General features: G+C 39.1%; 2 protein-coding genes across 2 annotated transcripts in view; one reads left to right on the top strand and one right to left on the bottom strand.

Annotated features, from left to right (window-relative positions):
- Window positions 1-21,474, top strand: part of LOC149180138 (SET domain-containing protein) — a 181,160-nt gene that overhangs the window by 75,696 nt on the left and 83,990 nt on the right.
- Window positions 3,487-6,254, bottom strand: LOC149180139 (uncharacterized). Its single transcript, XM_089415921.1, has 2 exons — window positions 4,498-6,254; window positions 3,487-4,387 (listed from the first exon to the last, which is right to left on the bottom strand). The coding sequence occupies exons 1-2, from the start codon at window positions 6,236-6,238 to the stop codon at window positions 3,792-3,794; spliced, it is 2,337 nt and encodes a 778-aa protein (XP_089272047.1). The 5' UTR covers window positions 6,239-6,254; the 3' UTR covers window positions 3,487-3,791.

The raw sequence follows: 21,474 nt of genomic DNA, 5'->3' as shown, positions 1-21,474 counted from the left end.
TGTCAAATCAGTATCGACAATGAAAGGGAAAATGATAAGCATCTTATTAAAGAACTAAAGCAGCTGGTAAAAAACATGGAGCTTAATCAAGAAAAATTTATAGCTGATTACACCAAGGATATGAGAACTTTGTACACCCAAATAGAAAAATGTGATGAGGAGATAGAAATCATGAAAATTAATCACTCTGATCACATAGCCACCGTAGTAGAAAAGTGTGCTCAGAAGATGGAGGCTATGAGGAATGACATGCAGAATCATCATGAGAAAGAAATGAGTACTATACAAGTAAATCATAACATAATGATGAAGGACATGGAAGCTGGTTAGATTTCTCTTCAAAACAGATTGTTAGCCATGGAGGAAAAGCAAGTGCAATTGATGAAAGATATGGAAGCTTGTCAGATATGTTTTCAGAATAAATTATTGACCATGGAGGAAGGCCATGCCAAGGAAATCAATGCTATGAAGGTTGAACACTCTAACCAAATTGATGCCATCAAAATCGAAAATACCACTCTTCAAGATAAGCTGCAAATGATGAAAAACGCACAAGTTCGAAGATTTCAGGGTAGACCAAAGCACAAAGGGTTTGCCACGACCCACAGATATCTCGGTGCACCGAATCATTTCCCATCTCATCGCAAGGAGGTTACTTTTCCCATTAAGGACAAGTCAACTTTGGTTAAGGAAGACCGAGCTTATGTATCACCATTAACAAAGTATATTCAGAATAAGATTGGGCATACTTCAGATTCTTCAGATCTTTCGTCCAAACATCTTCAAGATCAGGACAGGAAATCTATAATGGTCTCATTGTCGACATCATAGCCCATCCAAAAGAAGAGAAAAAAGCAGAAGGAAGCGATTTGATGCATCTGATGGCCGAGAGCAACTTGATTTTCGAATAAGACATAGTCCTACGATATGCAGGATCGGGCATGGCACATCCGAAAAGCAACCAACAAATTTGCCAGAAAGCAGGCAAATGCTCAGTATGCGCTATATTGAACACATCTGATGCCATGGGGCATCCTTTGTATTGCATTACTAACTCTACACCTTGTCATGTTAGCATTTTATTTATGTTCTTAGACTAAGTTTACATTTCATGTTTGTAGAATTGTTACATAGCTTCTATTTTATATAATGTTATATGCTGATTTTTTGATTATATTTGGATGGATGCTACTTGTGTCATTCTGTGTTTTCTTTGGGTGCAGATTCCGAATTCTCACATTTCTTCGATGAAGCAACATGTCCCCAAGTAGAGCCAGATGTTGACCACTCCATGTCAACTACCCCATAGCTATACATCTTTTCGCTCATGGATTTCCATTGTGTCCGAGCACTCAGATGATCCACAGATTCATCATTATCAGCTATATGTACACTGGAGTTTTGTAAACACATTTTGCATTTTGTAATGTAAATGATCCTAGTAAGGCAAATGTATGTAACAACCTAGGTAAAAATATTTTTCTGATGATGATTTCTATCTTAGGAGGTTTTTAGTCTCGCCGATTCATGTGTGTTTCTAAACACGAATGATCGATAGAGTTTTTCCCTCCAGCCTCATCCCAAAGTTAGGGTGGATTTTGTCGTCGAGATTTTAAATGAGTCCTAGTGTTATTTATCGAGTCTTACTAAAAGTGATTTGAGAATAATTCTAACTATTTGGTTAGATTATTATCGAGTCTCTGTAAAAGTGATTTGAGAATAATTCTAATTAATTACTCTGATCACATAGCCACTGTAGTAGAAAAGTGTGCTCAGAAGATGGAGGCTATGAGGAATGACATGCAAAATCATCATGAGAAAGAAATGAGTACTATACAAGTAAATCATAACATAATGGTGAAGGACATGGAAGCTGGTCAGATTTCTCTTCAAAACAGATTGTTAGCCATGGAGGAAAAGCAAGTGTAATTAATGAAAGATATGGACGCTTGTCATATATGTTTTCAGAATAAATTATCGACCGTGGAGGAAGGCCATGCCAAGGAAATCAATGCTATGAAGGTTGAACACTCTAACTAGATTGATGCCATCAAAATTGAAAATACCACTCTTCAGGATAAGTTGCAAATGATGAAAAACGCACAAGTTCCAAGATTTCAGGTTAGACCAAAGCACAAAGGGTTTGTCACGACTCACAGATCTCCCGGTCCACCGAATCATTTCCCATCTCATCGCAAGGAGGTTACTTTTCCCATTAAGGACAAGTCGACTTTGGTTAAGGAAGACCGAGCTTATGTATCACCATTAACAGAGTATATTCAGAATAAGATTGGGCATACTTCAGATTCTTCAGATCTTTCGTCCAAACATCTTCAAGATCAGGACAAGAAATCTATAGTGGTCTCATTGTTGACATCACAGCCCACCCAGAAGAAGAGAAAAAAGCAGAAAAGCAGAAGGAAGCGATTTGATGCATCTGATGGCCGAGAGAAACTCGATTTTCAGATAAGACATAGTCCTACGATATGCAGGATCGGGCATGGCACATCTGAAAAACAACCAACAAATTTGCCAGAAAGCAGGAAAATGCTCAGTATGCATTATATTGAACACATCTGATGCCATGGGGCATCCTTTGTATTGTATTTCTAACTCTACACCTTGTCATTTTAGCATTTTATTTATGTTTTTAGACTAAGTTTACGTTTCATGTTTGTAGAATTGTTACAGAGCTTCTATTTTATATAATGTTATATGATGATTTTTGGATTATATTTGGATGGACGCTACTTATGTCATTCTGTGTTTTCTTTGGATGCAGATTCTGGATTCTCACATTCTTTCGATGAAGAAACATGTCCCCAAGTAGAGCCAGATGTTGACCACTCCATGTCAACTACCCCATAGCTATACATCTTTTCGCGCATGGATTTCCACTGTGTCCGAGCACTCAGATGATCCACAGATTCATCATTATCAGCTATATGTACACTGGAGTTTTGTAAACACATTCTGCATTTTGTAATGTAAATGATCCTGGTAAGACAAATGTATGTAACAACCTAGGTAAATTTATTTTTCTGATTATGATTTCTATCCTATGAGGTTTTTAGTCTCACCGATTCATGTGTGTTTCTAAACACAGATGATCGATAGAGTTTTTCCCTCCAGCCTTACACCAAAGCTAGGGTGGATTTTGTCATTGGGATTTTAAATGAGTCCTAGTGTTATTTATCGAGTCTCTGTAAAAGTGATTTGAGAATAATTCTAACTATTTGGTTAGATTATTTTATTACAAGTCACTTAGTCTACTAAATTATATTTTGTGTTGCAGAAATGGGTAATTATTGAGGGTCTATAACGAACGGGTGTTCCCCCTTCATAGGTTAGAAATGTAATATTTCATATAAAAAATATTTAGTGCATGGTCCCTCATAGTTAGACCAATGTTTTTAAAACCGGAACCGGTGACCGAACCGGTCCACCTAGCTAACCGGTTTACCGACCGGAACCGGTCTAACCGGGACTGGTTTGGTCTAAACGAACCGGTTTTTAAAAAATACATTAAATAATTAATTTTTAATGAAAAAAAACTATTTTTAAGATGTAAAACCATGATTCCAAGCCAATAGAGACAAAATATGCAAAGTTTGCTCATTTATATACCATGCAAAGGTGAATATATCAAAATGGCACCGAGTGCAATACATATCATCGACAAAATAGCAAAATACATAGGAAATGAGGCTCTAAATGGCCTATAGAGTCCAAAAACCATGCTGCAAGCTATGAGGCCATTGGCCTACTACAAGTCTACAGTGTACACATGATCAATCATCAAGATCATCACCACTACTAGACACATGATCATCATCAGGAGCTACATAGACATCATCTGGTTCAGAGTCTGAGGATGCCTCTGCCTCATCTGCAACATCAGTATCAATGCCACCAATGACAATAGAAGTGGACCTAGTGGAAGCACGAGTTTGTCGACCTGCACGACTAGTGCCTTCCATTGGTTCCTTGCCTTTCCTTGATGCCGCTACTGATCCTGGTTCTGATGCCGCCACATAATCTGCCTCATCCTCCGCTAAAGCCATGTCGATATCAAAATCAGCCTCAAACACAGGATCTTCAGTCTCCTCCACCCATTCTGATGTTGGATCAATATCGTCCAACACAATGGGATCTAGATCAGGTGATTTGCTCATCATTTGGTTCCTCCTCAGTCGAAGGTTGTATTGCACAAAAACAAGATCATTTAACCGTTTTTGTTCCAAACGGTTTCTCTTCTTCGTGTGTATGCGCTCAAAAACAGACCAATTGCGCTCACAACCTGAAGCACTGCAAGTTTGACTGAGGACTCTAATTGCAAACCTTTGCAATTGAGGACACTGGCCACCAAATGACTCCCACCAATGTGCTGCAAAGAAAAAGACAATAATTAGTAACTTAGTTTATAATTTGAATTGTAAAGAACGTAAACAATTTTAGCTTGAAATGAAAAACAAAATGGAAATTGGAATTGCTTACCTGGTTGGTCCACATCTCTTGCCATCTTTGCCAAGTTTTTGCCAAAAGTACCACTTGCTTGATTGAAAATAGTAAGCTGTCTATGTATATCCAACTGGTCTACATGGTTAGGGACCATGCGCTCCAAGCAATCAATCAATCCAGCTCTGACCTCCCCATCATGCTGATCTCCTAGCCGATTTTTATAGTGATACCTTGGGTTCAAAAAATACCCGGCTGCATGTATAGGACGATGGAGTTGATTGTTCCATCTGTTATCAATGATCTCCCATATACGGCCATATTTAGCTAACCTGTCATTGTAAGCTGCCCGTATCTGCTCCTTTGCCTGATCCATAGCTTCATAAATGTAGCCCATGGCCAATCTTTCCCCATCCACCAACCTTAGCACCTTAACAAGGGGCTCGGTAATTTTCACAAGCTCTACAGACCTTTTCCAAAAATAAGTGTCTAACACTTTCTTTTTGGTGTCTTTTCCATCTGGTCTACGAGCCCACCGAGATTCAGACCATTCATCAGAGGAAAACATTTTCTGCAAGTTTCTATGTTGACCATTGAGACATTGCAACGTGAGGAAGTGAGTTGCAAATCTCGTAATTGCAGGCCTAACAAGCTCTTTGCCTCCAGTGTGTTTCCTCATTAGGCTCAATACCCATGAGTGGTTGTAAATGTATTTTGTAATGCACTTGGCATGCTCTACAGTGTTTTTTACCCACTCCACCTTGCCTATATCCTCAAGCATGAGGTCTATGCAATGTGCAGCACATGGAGTCCAAAATATGGTCTTATATTTGGCCTCAAGCATCTTTCCAGCAAGAACATAGTTTGAGGCATTATCAGTGATGACCTGCACAACATGCTGCTCCCCAACTTCCTGAATAATGTTATCCAAAAGCTCAAATAGAAGGCTTGCATCCTTTACCCTATCAGATGCATCAACTGATTTAAAAAACATGGTTCCTTGAGGGCAAGAAACAAGGAAATTAATGATAGTGCGGTTCTTTCCATCGGTCCATCCATCTGACATAATGGAACAACCTGTTTTGACCCATGACTCTCTAAACTCAGTCAAATACTCATCAATGGAAGATATCTCTTTTTGCAAAAGAGCTCCCCTCAAGTCATGCATACTAGGGCCTTTGAAGCCCTTTCCTGCAGCTATAACAGAGTCCCACATAGCTTGGTAATAAGGTGAGCGAGAAGCATTAAATGGGATATCTGAATCATACCACCATCTAGCAATGTATTGGTGAGAAGTTTCTTTGCATTGTTTTTTCCAATGCTGATCCAAAGTGGGTTGAGAACTTGGCTGGGAGGAAGTGGCTGTGGGATTAGATTTAGAAGAAGCAATGGTGGCAGAAGATGAGAAATAACTTTGGATGTTTTGTCTCTTTGGTCCTCTTGATGGTTGGCCAACTCCAACAGAAGGATGAACATAGTGAAAGGGGTCATTGGTGGAAGGGATAGAAGTGGAGTCTTGAATCTCATAATCATCATACCCACTCTCTTTCATGGCTTCTAATAATTCCCTCTTCCTTGCAATTTCATCTTGGATGGCCTTCTCCCTAGCCTTATCCTCATAAAATTTTTCAAGCTTGGCAATGTATTCTGCCCTAATAGGACCTAACAGTTCTTTTGGTGCATCACATGGCTTTACTTGGCCTCTTACCCCAGCCAAGTGTTGTTTCAACCTAAGAATACCCCCACCTCCAATAGATTTATGGCATAATTTGCATATCATTTTTCCATCAATTACATCACAATGAACCCATGCACCGTCCTTTCCTTTTGGAGCCATGTTTGCTTGAAATAATAACAATTTGCAAAGAAATCTGCCATTTAAAAAAAAAATTGCAGCTAAGGAACATGGAAAACCAATGATAAATGTAGGAAAAAAAATGCACATGCAAGCTAAAAAATTTGATAGCATAGAGCTAGAGAGTTCATAGGCTTAGCATAGCATAGATGATAGATCATTGAAATGAGAAGTTTATAGCACAAAAAAATTAATTCATGGACAGCAGACCCAAATGAGGAATTATCAAGTGCAAATCCTTACCTGGAAATGCAAAGTAGCTCCCTTAGCCTCCTCTTGATGATGGCAACTCCACTGACAGCTACACACTATCTCCAAAATAGCTCCAACTCCAACTCCAAGATGACTACTTCAGCAAAAACTCCACACTCTCCAAGCTCACAAACAAACTCACAAACACTCACAAACACTCCAAATCAGTTGTGTGAGACAAATGAGGGTGAGAGGGGTGTCTTATAGCAATTGTGAGGGTCTTTTTGGAGGGAAAATCCCTTTCCCTCACCCCCAAAAACCCTAAACCGCCCTCAGCTGCCATAAACCCGCCGCTTTTTACCTTTACCGGCGGCCTGTCCCTAAACCGGCCGGTTTAGGACGGAACCGGCCGGTTAGCAAAAAACCGGCCGGTTAGGACCTAAACCGGCCGGTTTTGACCGGTTAGGTCAAAAAACTGGGCAAATAGGGGTGCTGACCGGGTTTTTTCACCGGTTCTGACCGGTGAGCCTCCTAACCGGCCGGTTAGGCCGGTAACCGGTCAGACCGGAACGGTTTTGAATACTATGAGTTAGACACCATGGCTAAATATTAGAGGGTTGGAAAAATTAATAATCCTCTCATGAGTCAATTAATTAAAATTTCTGGCTAAAATAAATTAAAATGCTAAAGCCAAAAATTTAATTAATTTAGGTCCCAGGAAAAATTAAATTCTCCAACATTTAAAATTCGTGGGTTTTAATGTTTTTAAATTTTTGGAGGTCCCCGACCAAGGGAATATTGAAAAATTCAAGATATTTTGAACTTTTGGGCCATAGTAGTTAAGTCAAAGTCAACTTTTTGCGGCAATTAAATCAAAATAATTATTTTAGAGTTAATTAAAAGAAAATTAAAAGTGAAATTTGAATTTCTTCAAAAAGTAACTTTATTTCAACGTTGATGATTAAAAGATCATTTGATCTTCATCAACGGTTGAGATTGCTTTGACGGGGATCAAGCCAACTAGCTGTTGGATAATTTTCCAATAAATGAGAGGCCTCTCTCCATTATTTGCATCCAATTTCTGAATCATGTACTTGCTCTAAGAAAGCTCTTGTAACTTTTCCTGGTTAATAAAACACAGACTTTGGGGTTTCAGATCGCGATGTTTCTCTTTCAGAGTTATGTGATAATATTGTTCTCAATACTTTGCTACTTTTATTTGCATTTTTTAGTTAATAGCCTTTGATGATTGATCGGTGTACAAGTATCTTGCACAGATTTCTGGGTCTTTTAGAATATCATTTTAATTTAATATAAGTAACAGGTATCTCTATTTCTTGATAATTTTATGATCATTTTTTAAATCTCTATTAATCTAACAAGCTGATTTAAGTGTGCAAAAGTTATCATTTTAGAATTTGGGCGTTTAGGGAAGTCTTCAGCTAGACCAACTGAGTCTTAGTTTACAGAATCTAAAAGAGCCCATTATCTTTTTAATTTCTGAAGTCATTTTATAGAATATTTTACTTGCAGGGTTTTTCTTGGGCTTTTGCCTCTTTAAAATTTCAAATTTATTTTTAAATATCGTGCAAAAATTTGTTTAAATCTGGTTAATAGAGGGCTTTGATCTGCAGATCTGTTAGATCTATAGAATATTATTGTAGATTTGCAAATATCAAATTTTTTAATTCATTGGGGTTTTGGGTATTTCATAGTTTTGTATATACATGCGTTGGGTTTTTTCTATCCTTTATTTGTACAGGAACAGATTCGAAAATTGCAGGTGATTTTTGTGGATTTCGGAGAGAGATCTTAGCCCCGGAGGGCATCTCCATTTTGTTTGCAGGTTGAAGATAAAATTCAAGAAAATTGTGGGCATTTTTTACGGCCTTGAGGCCTTGCGCTGGCCATCTCCAGCCTCTTTCTTGGCCTCCCTTTCATCCTTATGGCCTCCTCTCTTTCACCAAAATTCTCTCACTAATTTTTCCTAAAAATTTCCCAAAAAAATATTTAACAAATTTTTTTCACATAAAAATTTTAACAAATTTTTTCACAAAAAAATTTCTGAGTTGTGGATTTTCAGTGATTTGGGTAGCATATCTTCAGATGCCTTCAAGCCCCTAAGGGATCACTGGTGCACACTGTCTAACCTTTCCTCATTTCATTTTGAAAGCAAGATTAATACTGGCATAGATTTGCAATTAACTGGAGTTTAACAACATATTTAATTTACATTTGTACTGCTGTATAATTGCAGAAATAGAGGTTAGCTTCAGTAACTTTTGCTAACAAATTTCTGAAAATTGTTTTACTGCTGTCATTAGTTTATTTATGAGTTTTTAGATAAAATACATCGATAGATCATAAATAATTAAACTCAGAAATTTTCTGAATTGTAGTTATCAGTTTGTCATTTAAAATTTTCTGCTGTTATACATAGAAATTTATGAATATTGCATGGTTATAGGACTGCTGTTTTAGAATATATTGCTGGTTTTAACATTTGATGTAAGAGCAGATTACTAGATTGATATTTCATTAATGTGATTTGAGTTTAAAACATTTAGTTTAATTTCTAAAGTTCATTTGTTTTTTTACATGCTTATGCAAATAGGACTAATCTAGTTTTACTTATGCATCTAATGATCTTGATTGAGTATTTCATACAAATGAATTTTTGAATTTAAAGGTGTTTTATTTCAACATTTTACATTTCAATCCCTTGTGCATTTTAGTAATTATTTGTGCAGATTTTACATTTTGCAGTGCTGGTATAAGTACCTGCTTTCACATTTAGATCACCTCTTTTTTGAGCCTTAAGTTAATTAACATTTAAGATATATTTTAGAAATAATTTTAGGCTCTTATGTAACTAAGATTAACCAAGTCCTTGCATTTCACATAGTTTTAATTTTGCATTTGCATATGAGACAGTCGCGTCTTTTCAACAGTAGTTTCCCATCCTTTACTTGAACTTTATTTTCTTCGCATGATAGTTGACTCCACAAGGCACTGGTATCACTTTCTTCAAATCATTTTGAATCCTTAAAATTTGCACAATCTAAAACAAGTATTGGTTGCTTAGTTGTGTCTCCTAGGTTGGTTGGTTCCCAACTAATCTTTCTTTTTTTCCATTTCCATAGGGTCTACCCCTCTTAGTCTGCTATTGGGAGACAACTCAAATGGAGTGATTGGGGATCAGTGTGACAACCCCCAATCTGAGCCGTTGTCGTGGTGCCTTGACATTCTGTGCGACAATAGGGAGAATGGTGGATTGGATAAGCATCTTGGATATATATTTTTGAGTCATGTACTGTGCCTAGGACTAACATCCATAAGTCAAGTACATGGACTTGGTTAAAGAATGGTCCAGTGGACGAACATTTCTTTGGGATTAGGAGGAAATGGTCCTGTGAGGACATACCTTGGTGAACCTAGGTGGGGTATGTGCCTTGAGAGGCAGTGATGTACTATTAAATACCTCCCAACATTGTTCTCTGATCTAGTGGAGAGATAGAGTTTACTTGTCAAGGCCTTGGTAGTTTGACAATTCTGGTTATGATGATGCTATCATCATTGATACTTATCAATTCAGAGCTTTTCTTATATGAATATTTCAACTTGAGACTATCCTGCTGAGTCATTATGAATACCTCCCTAGTTAAGAGGGATCATTGAAGTTGTAACTAGAGTCGGTCTTCATAATGTAAATTTATCATTGATGTATTTATTATATTTTGTCAAAGCATGTTCTTCACACTTAAAGAGTCAAAAAGGGTAAAAAAGAATTTATTATGAGTCAAAAGAAAATGTATTTAAGTCATGTCTCATTTGGACACTTGTAAGAAAAATAAATTTGAATTTTATGTTGAGTAAAAAAAAATCCACAAGTTGACCAAGTCAGCGTAGACCTCTTAAAGACACCTATTTGAGCCTCCTGGATAGCTATATATAAGAGGCAGTTCGACTCATTTGAAAGCTCACTCACTCACACAATGAACCTTTTGATGCATGATATTATTAAGATAAAGGAACCTCAACACAAATGGATTAGTTCATTGTACAAGAAAGCCAAGAAAATGATAAGATTCATTACCAATCATAGCAATACCCATGGCCTTTTTTGTAGTCACTCAAGGTTGGAGCTATTGAAGATAACAAAGACTAGATTTTCTAGCTATTACCTCACCTTCACGTGCCTTTTGAAGGTAAGAGAGGCATTGGCTAACATGGTATCAAGTGAATCATTGCAATTATTAAAGGGCAAGGCTGCTACGACATTTGACAAGGAAGATTTTCAAGAGGTGGGGGACACCATTCTTGATGGTCGGTTTTGGATAGGTGTGAGGAATGTTTTGCAATTCACCAAGCCCATTTAGAACATAATTTGTTTTGCAGATATAGATGCGCCAGTGATTGGGGAGGTGTATGAGCAGATGGATAGCATGCAAGGCCAAATAAAAGGTATTGTTGAGCTGAAAGATCCCATCTTGTATGATCATATTCACAAACATGTGGCCAAAAGATGGCATAATCTTAATGTTCCACTCGATGCCTTGGTGTATGCCCTTATGCCAAAATACTACTCCGTCTTGGTTGGCACAACCTGCACCTGGGGGTGGGGTTAGGAGAAAACCCCATACAGATCCAAAGGTACAAAATGAGTATATGATTGCATTAGACAAGCTGGTGCTTGACAGGGAAGAGTGTGCCAGATTGCATGGAGAATTAAGAAAATACTTTAGTCAAACTGGAGTGTTTGGTTATTTCCATGCCATTGATGATAGAGATAGAGTAGATCCTATTGAGTGGTGGAACATGTATGGCTTCGGGGGGCCTTTGGCAAATTTGGCAGTGAAATTGCTTTCACAGGTGGTTAATACTTATTCTGCAGAGAGGTGTTGGAGCATCTATAGCTTCATCCACAATGTCAAAAAAAACCGCCTTAATGAAAATTGGGCAAAAAGCTTGGTTTATGTACAATACAACTTGAGGTTGTTGACACATTATAGTGATCGGGCTTGATATGATAAATCATATGTCACTTGGAACAACAACTAATTTCTCATCAAGTAGAGATGCTAATGGAGTTTTTAAGACACCTCATAAACTAGCGCAATAGTGCAACAATTGATGCCTTAGACTACAATGCTTCTATGGGCCAAGGAGCCAAGCAGAACAACAGGCCTTTCTCCAGAGATGTATATAATATGCTCCAACAGAGGCATCCGAGGGATTACAAAAGGAAAAGGAAGTGGGGAATTGGCTTTTCATCCTTGGGGCCAAACTTAAAGATTGGAAGATCAGAAAATGACCTTCTCACATTGAAGAAGTTGGAATCGTGTCTTTCCAAGGTGGATCAATCTGATTGGAGTTTAAATTGGGTTCATGAGCCAGCTATGCGTGCATTGGTACAAATCAGATTCTTGGAGCATCCGGGTGAGAGAGTCAAGCTTATAATTGCCTCCTGTTTCAGCGATATTCTGAGGATAGTAGCACCCTTTCCTCCCTACAATGATGACATCATGAAGAGGGTCTTTCAATTGATTGTAGAGTGCTATTCAGGACTGCATGACACCTAGAGCTCAAACTTTGATAGAAGGCTTGTGATCCTAGACACCATGGCCAAAATCAGATCCTACGTAGTCATGCTTGATCTAGAGCAGGATGATTTGATCCTTCAGATGTGCCAATTCTTCTTCACCAACATCAGAGAGCATCACCTTGAGGAGGTAAAAGCCAACATGCAAGATATCTTATCTTCATTACTAGTTGAAGGTGATGTCATTCACAAACAACGGCAGACAAAATTGTTAGCCATTTGGAGGAAGACATAGGTTGTCTCACCAGCTGCCTATGAGCTAGCCAAAGGGGTGGTTGAGAAAAACATGAGATTCTTCAGAAGGCAACTAACCCAGGAGGAGTTGATGATGATGCAGGATACAAAGATCCAAACATGTAGCAAGAATGAGTTGAGAAGGAAGGGTCTTTGCTTCATTTGCAAGGAAACTTGGGGGCCTAACCACTCATGCTTGAGTAGCATAGAGGAGATGACAGTAGGAGATCAGGAGGAGATTCCTTCTAACTTTCCGAATGAGTATTCTCCATCTACAATAGAGTCTATGGATTTTTATGAGGATAGCTTTGAGAAGCATGAGCAGACAGGTAGTATTGTTGACAACAACTTGTTGATTTCTGTAGCATCGGATGTGCTCTAGCCTCGAGATTTTGCAGAGAGGCTAAGACACATGCATTCTCCAATACCCAAAAATCGTTTGAGAAATTCCACCTAGATGGTTTAATTAAAATAATTAATCATTTTTAGTGTATTCCTAAGTCTAAACTTAGGAAATGTGATTAATTAAAGGGTATTAATTAAATTTGGTGTGAATCTTCTAGAAGAAGACGAGGATCAACTCCCAGTTAATCTTAGCCTTTGATTATGTTTTAATCTTGGCCGTTGGTTCTCCAACGAGAGATTATAAGAAGGAGCTTGATGGGCACTTGGAGAACACACTGGAGACACCGAGATAACGAGATCAAGAGATCACATTTCTCAGGAGTAGCAGCGTTGAGTTGCTAGAGAGAGATCAAGTGATCTTCTTGCAGTGAGGGGCAGGGATAGTAGACTGGAGGAGAGTTTTCCAGATCTGGAGTATGTAAGACAGAGAAGGCACAGAGAGGTTCAGAAAGGTAGCACAGAGCTTCAGAGGGAGTTTGAAATTTGCTGGGAGAAATTGAGATCTAGAGCCAGAAGCTGGGGTGTGAGACCGGAGGGCCAGAGGGTCGAAGTTCTAATCTGCAAAAGATCAGAGGAGGAGGTGACGCAGAGCCTAGAGGTTTTGACGTAGATCTGCGTAGGCTGCGCAGAGGTAGTGTGGGGCTAGCCATCCAGAGCCTGGATCAGATTCGGATCGCCAGTGACAGTGTGAGATTTTTCTCACTACCTCTTTGCCAGTTTTTTCTTTGTATGAGATTGCCAGTTTGGGCATTTAGAGATTTATACTCAGAAACTACTGCATAATAATAAAACCCTTAGTTGTTGCATCGGTTTTCCCACATTGGGTTTTTCTGGGGATGTTTGTCAAAAAATAACAGTGTATTTGTGTGTTTTTTTCTCTCCTGTGCAGTATTCAGTTTCCGCAGTATTTATTTTGTGTAGGATGCATTGTATGTATTTCGATATTTGCTGTAGAAAAATACAAGTAATTTGTTTAAAGTAATTTAACAAATAGGAGGAATATCATCAGTTTGTTGCAGTAGGAATTGGGTCATCGATTTCTCACACAACTCAGATGGGCAACCATGTTTGACAGAGGTGTATGATGAGCAATCGATAGACCCCATGAGAGACATTCACGGAGATGAGTCACCCGTGGTGATTCAACATGAGTAACATGTGGTGGGGCGTGAGTTAGATGAGGATATGCATAGTGTGCGTGATGGGCCATTTATGGAGGGTCAGCTAGGGGTTCATGTTGAGCCCATGATGGAGGAGGATGAGCGACTGTTCTTTGGGCCAACCATTGGCGAGGAGCAGACAGATGCACAGGCAGCCAACGAGGTTGTCGACACTTGTTATCAAGAGATGCTAGAGCCTAATAAGGCAGATTTGCAGGAGATTGGTTGATTGGAGGAGCACGAAGTTTCTAGTCAGATAAGTGAGGATATTCTAGAGATGGTGGTGCATCCATCTATGGGTCTACCCGTTGATGAGGTGCAAATAAGTGTAGTGGCATCCAACAGGGTTGCAATATTTACTGGCGGAAACATTCTCGAGGATTACATAGATAGGGCTTAAGACACCATTTGCCCAGCGTTATCCTTCTGAGAGAGAGGAGTAAAGTTTTCCTTGTTGGTTGATCGGTCGGAGTGACATGAGTTGAGCATGGACTAACATTTACCTAGTAGACTTGTTCTATACATAGGTGTCCATGCGTTAGATTCTTCCCACGAGCTGGATTGGTGGGAGATCATGAGTTGGTACCCTATTGATGGAGCGATATTTTTAGTCAGGGACATAGTGCAACAGGAGCCCTTAGATGTGAGGGATACTGCATGTTTTAGTTGGCAGTGGGATGCAGGTCGACAACTCTTCAACATTCCAGCCCAGCATCAGCATAGTAGGATTGGCATTGGTTTGTGTCAGGGGTTGGATTGGAGAGAAGTGATGAGTTGGTATTCGATTGATGGAGCAACATTTACAGCCAGAGACAGAGCACAATTAGAGCCATGGGATATGGGTGTTGGTGATTGGCCATGGTGGCATTGGGATCCAGGGGGATTTGTTGATGGCAGGACTAGTCAGAGTTTAGTCTGGGATCCGGGCATTAAGGGATCTATTCATGGTTGGGTGGCACGGAGGCATGGTATCACCCAGTGGTTTGTATGGGATCCAAGTATTGGTTCTCAGTTGCATAGGACCACCAGATTGGTCGACAAATATGGATTGCTTGAGGGAAAGCAATCTTGGGGCGGGAGGATTTGTCATGTTCCTTTTTTTGGTTTCCCTTATGGCGTGGTCAGGATGGACTTCCAGGATTGGAGGCAGCTAGGTCACAGGAGTGGGGTTACTCCATCAACGAGCCCAGGGGCTTCTAGAAGGGCTTTATGGGGTTTTGAAGAGTTTCTTCGGGATCTGATGGCATTCACTTGCTATATTCCATCATCCACACAACTTGCCTTTGGTTCTGTTGCATTCCAACAACTTTCAGAAAACAGGGTTATTATTGAGCCTAACTCAATTAATTACACTTAAGGTTCCAGGAGGAATACTTGATGGAACACCTTAGCGTAATAGCTCGTTGGAACCGGAATGAGAAGATATATAGCATGAAATGGTGGGAAGTGAGTTTCAGTGGTATGAGGAGGGATGGTGGTTGATTTAACGTTTTCCCAAACTAAAAAAGTATTTTAATTAAAATAGGAGGGAAAAAGGTACCATGTGATTAAAATAATAATAAAATAAGACTTCTAGAGGGTTCCATTAGATCTATAAAAGAGGAAGGGGAGACCATTTGAGGACATCTTGGATTTATGCATGTTGTCTTTGGTGAGGTCTAGAGAACCTAGTTCCTAGCTTCTATAGCCCAGGACGGAAACCCTCAGGTTTGCTATTGTGTGTTGGACAAAAACCCAACACTCTTGAGGAGGTTTCACCTAGGAATCTAATGATGCTTCAGTGGGTATTTTGAAGAGTAGATCGACAGTAGCAACTTTGTGCATTGGAGCGGGGATCACAAAGAGCTCCATTTTGGGCCAGTGTTGATAATATCAGTATCGGCAAAATATCGGTGAGGGTCCAGAAAACATCTTATCGGCAATATCGACGAAAATACCAGCAAAATATTGGCAAATATCGGCAAATATAAGCAAGCATAATTTTTTTTTTCAAATTTTTAAACATAGCCGATATTTTCAAAATATCGCGATATTTTGCCGATATTTTGAAAATATCACGATATTTTCTCGGCGATATATCGTTTTGGGAAAATATCGTTGATATATCCCCGATATTATCAACAATGTTTTGGGCGATATTTCAGTTACAGTTTGGAGGCCAAGTTAGCATTGGAGCAGATTATTTGGAGGCCAATTTATTCATCTCAGCTATGTCTATGTAATCTTATGCCCAGTAATAAAATAAAGCTGAGCTTGTTTCCATTTATCGTGTTATTTGAGAGGCCGTGTTTTTATTTGTCATATTTTATTGGCAATTTTCTGTTAAATGGATGCAATTTCTTTTTATGAAGAATTTCGTTGAAAATTAGCTAAATATCTAGTATGGGTCATTACAAACCATGTGTTTATTCATGAAAATCATCGAAGATTGGACACCCCACCCCCTAGTAGAATATTCCAAAAACAAGTTTGCTTGCGAATTAATGGACGGTCTCACCGAGGACGACATGTATAGAGTAGTAGATGAGGTCATTTTCTATAAGGCAGGTTATATTTGGTCTCTGAATCTACACTCAAGGAGAAGATCTTAAAGGCCACACATCACACACAACTAGTAGGATACCAAGGGTTCTTCAAAACATACAGGCAAATCAGAGAAAGGTTTTCTTGGAAAGGCCTCAAGGATGATGTGTTGAGGCACGTTGAGGAGTGCATGACTTGTTAGTAGAACAAGCCTAGGCAAACTCTTGTAGGATTGCTACAACCCGTGTCAATTCTAGAGCTTATAGATGGGAATGCCAAAAGAGGAGGCAACAAAAAGAATTAGGCATTCAAGCAGCTGAAGTACCTGATCATTATATGAATAGGGTAGATGATGCAACCATGAAGATACCATGGCTCGAGGGTTTAACATCTCTGAGGTCTGTACTAAATGATGCTAGTGACTTTGAGGTGAAATGGGATAGGGAATCAATTGAAATTGTTAACCCTGCTTCTGTTATTCAATTCCTTGAAGGTTCTCCCTTGCCTCCAGGAGTGGATAAAAGTGATAAGGGGGCCTTCGACATTGCTCCACAAAATGGTATCGCAAGCTTGGATATGAAGCCTTAGCATAGATGGTAAAAGGTTGAACAAAGTACAAAGTATTTGTTGATATTTCCAAAAGGGATACTGCAATTTTCTAGAGAGTATTGCTTCATGCCTTTCAGAAGAAACATTTTTTTTATCACCCTATGGAAATATGTGCAATTGAAAAAAATGAAGCAAATGATTTTACTAATCATGTCGAGCAAGCTCATGATTTAAGGCATGCTTCAACCATGAATATGATGCAATGTAGCGATGGATGATCAAAGAGTCAAAAAAGAGGAGGCTAACCACAAACAAGTCCAACAAACAACTACTGAAAGTGGATAATTGATTAAGACAAGAAGTCAAAGAGTTGTGGGCAACAATGGATGCACTTCACTCGAAGCACAAACCTTTTTCAAATGAGGTTTAGACGTTTCAAGTTAGCCATGCAAGAGATCAATTTACTATAAAACAATTGACATGTGATTTGGATGAAACTAAAACAGGGCTTGAAAAAGTAGGTGCAAGCTAGTAAGATTGAAAACACAAAGGGATGCAACACCTGGAGCATCTATACTAGTGCTACATCTAGAAAATAAAAAATGATATGGGGGACAAGTCAGAGGATAAGAATAGGGAGCTAGAGGATCTAGAAGCAGCATGGGAAGCTATCGAGATGTTAGCAGCTAGTAGGTTGTCAGAACTACAAGAAGCACATGAAGAAAAGATGAAAATTTTAAGGCCGCTAGAACTTATGCAAGAAACTATAAAGGATGAGAAACATGTTTTATCATCAAGACTGTATATTTTATTGAATGAGCAACTTCAACATTTCAAAGTTGAGTTAGAACGATATCAGGATAAAATCGGGTCACAACAGGTAGAAAGACAAACTTTGTCCTTTTTGGGTTCAGTTACCAGCATTGATGAAGCGCGAAGTAGTCATGAAGACATTGAAGAGGGAGTGATTGTGAAGGGACAATTCATATTAATTCTAAAAACCATCATGGCTGTCTGAGAGAGGAGATTGAGGGGTAGGAAGATTTCAGAATATCTTACTAGGAGAAGGATTTTCCTGAAGAAGACACCACGTGGGAAGAAGAACAAATCTTGCAACACCCAAATTTGCAATTTCTTGAGGGCAAGCAATGTCAATAAGGGGGGACTATAATGTCCTCTTCTAATTAAATTGCCCAAGGGGGGACGTAGTAGTTTATTCAATGTATGTTATAGTCATTGGTACAGGGGGGAACCCATTATTTGATGTTATTTGGGTAACGTTAGATAATTTGTGGTAAATGGAGGGAAACTTGCAATAAAATTCAAATTTGCGGCAAATGGAGAGAAACTTGTTAGCCATTCAAATTAAAATTAAGAGGGAACCCCAAAGGGAATCTATAAAAAAGAAAGAGGAGATTCATTGTGATCATCATGGATTGTGATCTTCCTAATTTTTGAGCTGAGGCTCGTGAAGGGTTTTAAGACTCCTTTTCCTTGGTTGGTTTCGGTGGTGAAAGATTCCACCCTAGCCAATCCACCTTTCTCTTTACTCTGTTTAGCATAATTTTTGAGGCAACATTCATCCATCTGGTGGCAACGATGGTTTCTAAGTAGCAATTACGTGGCAGCTAGGGTTCTGAGGCATTATCTGGGCAACAAATCATCCCAAGACATTATCTAAGGCAAAAAATAATATTTGGGGCATTTTTGAAGTCTGGTATGTGAAAGTAGAGTATCTATAAGGTATCGTTGTGGCAGTGAATCACTTCTAAAGCCTTGACTGGGGAAACAAATAATATCTGGGGCATTTATAAGGCCTAGTCTGTGGTAGTGGGGTATCTCTAAGGGTTGGAATTTCCCTTTGTGAGGGAGAAAAACAATGCAACTGAGGCAATGACTTTTGGAACCCCTGTTCTGAGGCAATGAGGGTGCATTCAGGGTTGCGGTAGAACCCTACAGGCCTGTATAAGTCCCCCGTGGCAGTGGAGGTCATGGTGCTATTCCAGAGGCTGCTGGCATCAGAAGGGATATCAACAGAGGGCTGTGAGGATTAGGAGGGGCCGACTGATTGGAACTAAAGCAGATAGGACAAATACATCTTGGGCAACCGTCAAGACCAAATCTAAGGCAACAGGTGACTAAGGGTGCTAGGACCATAGCTGGTTGTAAGGTCAGATCAGTAGTATACAAAGTTACAAACAATAGGGTCTGTTGATGCAACAACATTAGTTTGTGAATCTAAACTACAATGTGCTATTGGAAGGATTGTGGATTTGTAACCTGCTATATACTGTCAAATTAGCTTTATTTGTATGAGTTGTTGGTGAAATAAACTACTTTGTTTACTCTGTTTTTGCATTCAATATTATTCCTGTTTGCAAAATTGAAGGAATACTGGGATAATAGTATAGAATACAATTTTGTCATGTTCTTTACTCAACCCTAAGGGTAATTTCCCCAAGAGGGATATTACAAGAAATAGAAGTGCAAAAAGTTTTGTAAGACGTTGATAGTTAATTGATTGAGGTAATGTTCTTAAACTCTCATCTTATGGTACACAAGTAGCTCATTTTATGCTGTTGGAGAATGGCATGAGGCATATATAATTTTGATGGAAGAAAAGCTTGTAAATTTTTCCATGTGGCACATTGTCGGGTCTTCACCTTAATTATTGCGAGGACCAGATTGGTCCTTAACATTAAACCATTGATCATGTACCTTTCTATTGATAATGCACACAATTTTTCAGTAAGTAAACTAAACTAGAAGCATGGGTGTGGAATTGGGTGCAGGTGTAGATGCCAATTAGGTCCAGGAGTAACAAATTTTTGATTTTAATGATTTTGGATTTTTTTAAAATTAGAATTTGTGAAGGTACATGTGAAAATTTCAAGTTTGAAATCCTATTGCAACAACTGGAATTAATTCTTCTAATTGTTAATTAACAATTTATTTGCTATGACAAATATCGAAAAAATCACACTGCAACCTTCACAAATAAAGCTGCGGAAAATAATAGCGCTGGAAACTAAGAAATATTCTAGCACACACGCAATAATTGACATATTTTGGACAAATGTCCTTGGAAAAACCCAATTTGGGAAAACTAGTGTAGCAGCCAAGGGATTTTATTATTATGCATTAGTGAAATATCTGAGTACAATCTGGATGCCGAAAACTGGCAATCCCGCAGAGAAAATATTGACAAAAATCTAGTGAGGAATTTTCCTCACCCCCACAAGTAATCCGGGCTCTGATTGCAGCTCCAAGTGAGTTGTCCAAACTACCTTTGCGCAGGCCTGCATCACCCTTGCGCAGTCCCTTCCACGCTTTGCCTGAATTAGCTGCTCCTCAAGTTGTCTAGTCTACTGTTGACTGAGAAACTGTCTCTCTTGGCCTTTGGAACGTCTTTCCAACCTCTGGAACTGAAACTCTGCTTCTCCCCAGCGAAATTGAATTGTCTCTTAGAGGCTATGCGCAACCTCTATGTGGCTATCTTTGCCTCTCTGCAATGTACTTCACCGGATTTGGAAAACTTCCTCCGGCTTCAATGTCCCTGCCCTCTCTGTCTCTGCTTCCCTTTCTGAAGCTTGAACTCTTCCGGCTACTGCCTCCGAAAAATCAAACTCTCCAAGGAAATCAACCTCTACGTATATGTTCTCCATCTACCCATCTACTTTCTATAATCTTCTGTTGTACCTCCAACGACCAAGATTAAATCTTAATCAAGGGCTAAGATCATATCGGAGTTGATTCGTGTGATTTTCTAGATGATTCACACCTTATCTCAATTAATCTGATTAATTAATCCCTTTTCTTAAGTTTAGACTTAGGAAATAATAAAAAATATGCTAATAATCTAATTGAGACACTTCTAGGTGGGATTTCCAGAAACGATTTCTGGGTTATGGAGAACTCTTGTATTATAGCCTCTCCACAAAGTTTCAAGACAAGAACACCTATGATGCTACAAAAACTAACACTCCCTCATAGCGAGGAAGGTGTTCTGCACCACTGCTACAACACCCTATGTCTGTATCACCCTCTGTCACACTACTGATGTTTGGCCATTGTGACTGCCTGCCATTGCTCACCAACCACTGCACAACTCTGATACTGCATCTGTGTTGCTGCTGACACTGCTATGCTGCTGCCAACTCTGCATCTGCACTGCAACTCCCTCTCATTTGTTGCTGCTACAATTGCAACAACTACAACTGAGAAGCATCCTAAATACTGAATCAACAGTGTTTGTTGCATCTGTCTCCTAAGTCTTGACTGCTACTAGCCACTACACTATCTACTGAAGAATCTGCTCCGCTGCTAACTCTACACTGTGCCACTTTGCACTGTTGCCAACACTGCACTGTGCTCCTCAACATTTGAGTGCTACTAGTCTGCAACTGTCACTCTGGAATCTGACTGCATTAATTGACATTGATCCATTCTGCTACTGAATACTGTGTGCCACCGTGGCATGGTAATGATCCATGAGG

Source organism: Pinus tabuliformis, chromosome 3_2 (assembly GCF_031772625.1).
Source record: "Pinus tabuliformis cultivar Carrire ecotype Pingquan chromosome 3_2, CPIR1, whole genome shotgun sequence".
Taxonomy (NCBI): Eukaryota; Viridiplantae; Streptophyta; class Pinopsida; order Pinales; family Pinaceae; genus Pinus; species Pinus tabuliformis.
This window is presented reverse-complemented; position numbering and strand designations above follow the sequence as displayed.

Coding starts and splice junctions, on each gene's coding strand:
- LOC149180139 (XM_089415921.1), bottom strand. CDS start 6,238: ATGATATGCAAATTATGCCATAAATCTATTGGAGGTGGGGGTATTCTT. Junction 4,388..4,497: donor AAGAGATGTGGACCAACCAG/GTAAGCAATTCC, acceptor TTTTCTTTGCAG/CACATTGGTGGGAGTCATTT.